The sequence below is a fragment of the Poeciliopsis prolifica genome, unplaced genomic scaffold (genome assembly GCF_027474105.1).
Source record: "Poeciliopsis prolifica strain line A6 unplaced genomic scaffold, Auburn_PproV2 SCAFFOLD003, whole genome shotgun sequence".
Taxonomy (NCBI): domain Eukaryota; kingdom Metazoa; phylum Chordata; class Actinopteri; order Cyprinodontiformes; family Poeciliidae; genus Poeciliopsis; species Poeciliopsis prolifica.
The window spans coordinates 13,088,561-13,096,411 of record NW_026562378.1 but is presented as its reverse complement, the minus strand read 5'-3'; the positions used below and the strand labels follow the sequence as shown (position 1 = coordinate 13,096,411).

Sequence of the window (7,851 nt, the reverse complement as noted above, 5' to 3'; positions counted from 1 at the left end):
GTGGAAATTTGGGAGAAATTACAAATAAATTTTTATGTACTCTGAAGATTATATCAGCAGTGCTTGACACAATCACAACAGAAACAACAACAAACAAACCCCTTCTTACCACAGACAGACACTGGATATATTTAGCTGTTTTCTGTTACTTTCACATTTGCTTAATATTTTTGCATGTAAAATCTACAAACATATCGCGGACACTAGGACCCAGCAGCGGCAGCATCTCTGGTCCTGCTCCTCAGCCTCCTCCTGCTCCATCTCTGCGGTCACTGTGTGTGAGCGGAGGGGGAACGCAGAGAGAGGGAGCTGGTGTCTTCTCTGCCAGCATTTGCATCAGCTGCGTTTCAGAAGAATCCCTGCTGCCACAGCCGTGCAGTCATCCGGGGAGCAGGATGCTCAGGGCAGATGAAGGGATGGGAATAGAGGCTGCTTTACTCCATGGGAAGTGCCTCAGCAGTGTTCACAAGGTACAGTGATTGATTTCCAGTATGAAGCTCAGCAGTGGGAGTAAAATCATTTCCATCCTCAAAGACAGAAGCAGCAGCAGCAGCAGCAGCGGCATCAGGGAAATATTCTGGTTCAGGTACACAGTGCTCTCTTTCCTGCTCTGTTCCCATCACTGTCTCTGATTCTCCACATATTCTCCTGCATGCTTCCTCTCTTCCCATCTAATCTGCAACAGATGCATCTTCACCAACCGTAATGTGACGTTTAAAGATGTTTAAATCGTGTTGGCCTCCTTTTCCTATGTTATTTTCCAAACAACAACGATTAACATTCAAATGAGTAAGCGGGTGAGACCGGACCACATCAGGTACCAGGGCTCAGCTGAACTGGGAGTAGCTCTGTGCAGACGATGCTCTGGGAGGACAGTGAATCAGAGCTTATAAGACACATTAAGGCTGGATTTCTCTACCCAGATTTGCTCAACTGGCATCACAGACAGGACACAGAGGATCCCTGCATTCTAGTGAGATGTAAGATGAATGCAAAACAGGAGAGCAGCAGTAAAACGTGTCTGTTTTGACATCTGTCCAAACATTACGTGAAACTGAGACTGAATTTAGTTAATAAGTGGCAGACATCCTATTCTGGTGAGCATGCACCAAGAGAATGATCAGCATATTTAGACCTACATGCTGTAAATCAGAGACCATATTTCATTGTAAGAAGTTGTAAATATGAGGTTTAAGTTATACAAGAACAGGATGTGGTGGAAGGATTGCCTGTTCGGTGGCAGGATTAGTTTTGGTGAATTAGCTTGCATTCATGCATTCAGAGGATGTATGCTTGGAAACCAAGGCCATCACCTTCTGCTGTTCAACCACTCTGGATTAATCAGATTGTTTTTCCATAAAGTTTTCTAAATGCTTTCTTTGTTTTCAAGAGGACTTGCATCAACATGTTTGCACCTGTACTATATTGGGCTCAGAATATTCTTGTCTTTGTTGCTAAAAATGGGCAAAAAGTTTGTCCGCATTCAAGCTTTGGCAAAAGTATTGATGTGTCTTGAAGTTTGTCAGATCACAAACCCAAATTGTCATATAACTCAAAAGAAAATAGTACTTTTTAATCAATATTAAGGAATTACTGACTTAAAAAACTTTTTTATGTTGTTGAAAAGTTGTAAGTTAGTCTTGCCTTATTAGAAAAATACTTGGTTGGATTTTGTGTTTTTACAGTGCTGTAAAAGTGGCAAAAAAATTATTTTATTGATCAGCGATTGAATACATAAATAACACATTCAAACTTTGACTCACTCATTCACCTTCCTTCTTTTTTCATGTTAGCACGGGATGTGACTGAAGACTCTGACAATCCCAGCTTCACCCTCCGGACCTTCAAAACCACATTTGACCCAATTTTCCAACCTGGTACTTTCTGACCGCGCTCCCTGGCTTTGAAGGATGGGTGATGGGCCTGTGACTGACGCCGCCCGCCTGCCCCATCCTACCCTTCAATGGAGCCGACGTGGAACTCCTCCCACACGACTCCACAGCCCGTCTCCAACGTGTCCGCCTTGTCGCTGCCCGAAGGCTGGGCTCTGTCCCAGGCGCTAGCCCTGCTAGCGATGCTGCTCATGGATCTGCTGGCTGTGGTGGGCAACGTGGCTGTCATGGCAGTCATCGCCAAGGCCCCGCAGCTCCACAAGTTTGCCTTCGTCTTCCACCTGTGTGTGGTGGACCTCCTGGCAGCCCTGGTGCTGATGCCGCTCGGCATGCTCTCGAACGGGGCCTTCTTTGGCGAGGCCTTGTGCCGGAGCTACGTCTTTCTTAGCGTGTGCCTAGTCAGTGCTGCCATTCTCTCAATCTCCGTCATCAATGTGGAGCGGTACTACTACATCATACATCCCATGCGTTATGAGGTGAAGATGACTGTTGGTCTGGTGGCTTCAGTGCTGGTGGGGATCTGGGTCAAAGCTCTGACCATGTCTGCTCTGCCGCTGCTCGCTTGGTTCCTGCAAGGCGGAAGAACTCCTCTCCTGGAGAGCGGTGGGGTCGGCGGAGGAGATGGAGGGGCCATCCCACCTCCCCCCACCTCTCAGGGTCACCGGCGCTGCTCCCTTCACTGGACTGGAGGAGGCTCAAACCGCTTAGCCTTCATGGTCCTTTTCACTCTTGTGTACTTCCTCTGCCCGCTGTTGGTTATCCTCGTCGTTTACTGCAACATGTTCAAAGTGGCTCGGGTGGCCGCCATGCACCATGGGCCGCTTCCTACTTGGATGGACACGCCGCGACGGCAGCGGTCAGAGTCGCTCAGCAGCAGGTCCACTATGGTCACCAGCTCTGGCACGGGGACTGGCACCGACAGAGCCACTCCACACCGACCCTTCGGGGGAGGAAAAGCTGCGGCCGTGTTGGCGGCTGTAGGTGGGCAGTTCCTGTGCTGCTGGCTGCCCTACTTCACTTTCCACCTGTACTCAGCTCTGGCTGCCAGTCCACCCGCTGCACTGGCCTCTCTGGAGGAAGTGGTGACCTGGATCGGCTACTTCTGCTTCACCTCCAACCCGTTCTTCTACGGCTGCCTGAACAGACAGATCCGCGAGGAGCTCGGCAAGCATCTTCCTTGCCTGTTTCGCAGAGCTGGGGTCGAAATGGAGGACAGACTGCCGAGCCGTGACGGGTCCATAGAGGAGAACTTTCTTCAGTTTCTTCAAGGCACTGCCTGCAACCTGGACCCTCAAAACTCTCGCAGCACTTCCAGCCCGAAGGGGGGAGAGGCCTGCTGCCCTGTTGCTCAGTGCCAACCGACTGAGATAGCACAACCCATTCCTATTGATTTCCGCATCCCTGGACAGATTGCAGAGGAGACTTCAGAGTTTATTGAGATTGAACAGGCAAAAAACAACCATATATATACAGACAATTAGTTTTCATGTTGCAAGCAAAGACATAAAGAGTTTCAGGAAATTTTCTCTTTTTTTCACCTTTTTTGAAAGATGTGACTTGATTTGACCCATTAGGTTTTCAGCATATTTTTCAGCTCCTAGTGTCAAATTTACGGTGCCTCGCAGAAGTATAAATACTAATTGAGCTTTTTCACATTTTTAACATTACAACTGAAAAGTCTGTGTATCATTTATTCTTCAAAGTTGTTTATGAAGTGGAAAGAAAATGTACATAGATTTACAAGTTTTTACAAATTTAAAAGGATATGTAAATTTACAAATACAAATCTGAAAAGAGTCCGCATGTATTCCCTTACTAACCTCCTTTACACTCAAATAAATTGCCTTAAGATGTCACCTAATTAAACCAAAGCAAGTATTATCCCTGTGTCTAAATTGATCTTTGAATAAATGTAGTTGCTCTTGAGAGACTAGTTAGAGAACAAACAGCATCATACAGACCAAGGAACACAGCAGAAAGGTCAGGGATAAAATTGGGGCGAAGATCAAAGCAGGTCAGAAAACAATATCCTGACAATGTCCCAACCTTTCAGTACCTCTAGTTCAATCTAGTTCTTTCTAGTTCAATCAGTTGTCCAGAAATCGAAATTGAGTAGCAAACCTACCAAGATGGCCGCCCACCTAAACCAATGGCTAGCAGTTTTTACAAAAACATTTTGCTTAGAAAATCAAAAACAACATCTCTCTTTTGATGCAAAACAGCTTGTTTTCATAATACATGCTATAGAAAATTTCTTTAGATTTTTAAACAAATTGCAAAGTGCAAAACAATTGAAATGGAGAGTTTTACCTTTCAGCAGGATAACCACCCTTAATAATCAGAAAGTTTAGGGTAAAACACTGTGGCTTACATCACAGCATGTTCAAGCCTAGTCAAAGTCTAGGCCTAATCTGAATGTGTCTAAAACTGTGAAAAGACTCACGGTTAAAACATGCAACTTACAGTAACTAAAAACTATGTATTATTTTCCTTTCACTTCACAACAATGTTCTACTTTCTGTTGGCCTGACACATATAAGTCCAGTCAAATACAGAACATTTTGTTGTAATTTGATAAATTGTGAAAAAATTTCAAAAGGTATTAATATTTCTGCAAGAGATTGTAAAGGATTGTGTTTCTAACTGTTCCTTAAAAAAGGGGCCATTCCTATACAAGTGATGAATTTGAAGAATTGCTGCACTTTGGCTTTAAACTCAAACACTCAGCTCAGAACCTTGAAAATTCACACTGAAAGAACCCTTTAAAAAATGCAAAGTCATACATTGTAACAGTATTTAGAAATCTAGTTACATGAGGGGAACAAAATGGCGCTTTAGGGAATGTTTTTGTAATTTTAGGGGATCAAATATAAAGTCTATGATACAAATACAACATTTTTTGGTCTAAATAAGTTGGTTTTGGTGAATTTTTTTATGAAATTAGAACAAGACAGTAATAAAATGACTGTCTTGTTTAATCTAAAACGCCAGTCCCCAAATCCAGCCTGGTGGTTTAATTTTTTATGGAAGTGGTGCAGATGATGCAGCTTTCTTTCTTTCAATAAGACCTTCTTTATTTTTCCGAAGTAATCAGGTGAGATTTAAAGTGGCTCCATTTAGATTAAAAAACATCTTCAGGGTTATTGAAACTCTCTGCCATGCAGTTTACGAAGCAGGATGTTTGGATATGGCTTTTTAAACAGTATTATATGAGAGCACTGCATTACATCCAAATAGGGTTCTGTTTCTTTTGTTGTTTAATGTAATAAACTGTGTTTATTTTTTTTTTTGTAAGAACATATATGTTTATGTTGTGTACGCCACTCAGTGAGTGCAGTTTTTTTTATATTGTGAATCTCAGATTTTAACATTCAACTAAAGATAAGTAAGATAAGATTTTTGTTTTCTTAACAAGTGAACAGAACTTGTCGCTCTGTTTTTGCCTGTGGACATTTTTTTGGAAAAACCTTTACATTAACGACCGGGATCAGGGGCTTTCACAGTACCTCAGTGCAGGAAATGAGGATTTTTATGGTTCAGTGTCTCCAGTCAGGTATCATTTCTGCACTCTAAGTTAATGTAGGAACCACAGAACATCTGCTTTTTAAAGGTTTACTAGGAATAAGGGTTATAAAGTTTCTGACCTTGACAATGTATTCAGCTGGTATTTTATATCAAACTGTTAAGGATAAAATATGTCGGCTTGACTGGCAGAAATAATCTTTCTCTCATGGAAACAGGGTTTACATAGAATTTTCTCAAGGGTTGTTTTAGTGATAATGCCAGTCAAAAATCAAACACTTGTTAAGCTTGACACTTTGTTTTCATCATGACTAGATAATATCCCAAACTGTGAATGATGTGTTATAGGGTTCTCTTTTGTTCAGAGATCAATTTTATGCTGTGACAACAAAAAAAAAGAATAACTTCCACTGTTCTGCAACCAACAATTTGAATGTGTTCAGGGGAAAAGGCCGAACCTTGAGTGGAAGAAAGTGTTGTAATAAAGACTTTATATGTTTGTAAAACATTTTGGATCCACTCTCGTAATTTGTAGCCCTTTTTCTGCCTCTGTGTAGCAAAGAATAAGGTTTTCCATTCCTATATATTTCTTTGGTTTTTATTTTTGACACTTTTCATTGATTTAGAATCAACTGGGGATATAGAAGAGGAGTTTTCACAGTCTAATTTTATTTATTTAGGAAAAAAGCTGTTCAAACTAACCTTGCCCCTTAGAGTGAATAACTGGGGCCAACCTTGGTAGCAGCAACTACTGTGGGTCATTTATTTATATAAACTGTTATAATAGTCTTTGTTTTTCAGCCATCCAAGTCAGATAATTGTTCTGCTACATTACCCAAGTACATTTATGAAAAGTCATGAACTGATGAGAAGCGAATATTCTCGTTAAGGATTGAGAAAAGAGAGGCCTGTGACTTTAGATGGAACTGTAAATGTTGTTCTGCGTTTTTTGTCACCTCCTGTATGATTTGTAAAAGGCTCTGTTACACTGATAAAGCAAACCATTAGATTTTAACCAAGAAAATTGGAGTAACAGATTGCATACATTTAATTAAGGAGATTTCAATCAATAATTATGCAAAGAATTTGGGTGTTTAACCAAAAAAAAAAAAAAGACGCAAAGGGCAAAATACAAGAATGTTTTCAATGTTCTGAGCTGAAATTGTGTTGATTTTTCTCAGAATAATTGTTTTACCTAAATAAATGAGTCAGATTGCACGTATTTTATTTCATATTGACTAAGACTTTAGACACATCACATTTGACAATTTACATAACACTAAGTAGAAAAAAAGAGAAAAATGAACAGTAAGAAACTAAACTTGCAAGCTATTTTGACGTTAGCATTATCTATGTTGTTAAGCTAATGCTAACGCTGAAGCTTTAATTTTTTAAATCTTTTTGAAGAAGCTGACGTGGAAACCGTTGTCCTGACAGTACGATGTTCATTGAATAACATCTGGCTCGCACTTAAAAACTTTAGCTAGAGACAAACTTATCTTTAGCAAAAGTTGCTAATCCAGAAGCAGCTATAGGTTAAACATCAGCAAGTGTTTTGGTCTATTTGTTACTATAAACATTGTTAATGATAGAATTTTCTATTGTTAAGGATTCAAACTCTTATGTTTGATTTAAATTTTTGTAATTTAAATAGCGAAGATCCAGAATTCTTCTTGATAGTGTTGAGTCCCATTGACTCACCACTGTTTAATGTTTTTTCCCATGTGAAGACGATGGCTGTCTATTCGGTTCCCTGACGTCCTAAAGCCTTAGAAATGTTATCTCCAAAGATGTTGAATATTGCTTTCCTTTTGTTTTTTTTAAATTTTAATTTATATTTGTATGATCTTTTCTGTGCCTCATGTTATTAGATCGGTTCTGTTTAAGAAGTTTCTTAATTTCAAAGGTCAGGCGGTGGATGCAGCTCATACAATTTGAGTTTACCAAAAAAAAAAAAAAAAAAAAGTTAATTCCAGTTAACTCTTAATTATTAGCATTAATTTTCTTACATTGGGTCTGGCTGGTTTCAGATTGCTTATTTATAATAACTTTAATAGTCATAAAAATGCTGTTTAGAAACAGTCACAGTGTTTCTGTTTGATTTTAAAGTTTTAAACATTTCAGAATGACAAAGCAGCAAAATAGCATCTATCTGTCCTGGGGGCGAGGGGAATGCTATATTTACATTCCCGACTTGGTTGTGCGTCCCTTAATCTCTGGGCTTCACATAGATATCCCAGAGAAGAGGGACCTGGCGGGAGGACTCAGTTCAAACAATTTGACCTTAAGGTAACATTTAAACTGGAAAGGGCAAAGCAGTGCTGTGACCTTCATCAGAAAAAAGTAGATTAAAAAAAACAAAAAACGTGGAGACGCTCGGACTAATCAAATCAATCGTGCCACTGTCTCATTTGGAAGATGCTGGTGCGTGACAGGC

General features: G+C 40.3%; 1 protein-coding gene across 1 annotated transcript; it reads left to right on the top strand.

The window, feature by feature from the left end:
* Positions 1-300: 300 nt before the first annotated feature.
* LOC129352479 (G-protein coupled receptor 61-like) lies at positions 301-5,895 on the top strand. Its single transcript, XM_055021503.1, has 2 exons — positions 301-586; positions 1,794-5,895. Exon 2 carries the CDS (start codon positions 1,964-1,966, stop codon positions 3,371-3,373), a length of 1,410 nt encoding a protein of 469 aa, XP_054877478.1. The 5' UTR covers positions 301-586; positions 1,794-1,963; the 3' UTR covers positions 3,374-5,895.
* The last annotated feature ends 1,956 nt before the right edge of the window (positions 5,896-7,851 follow it).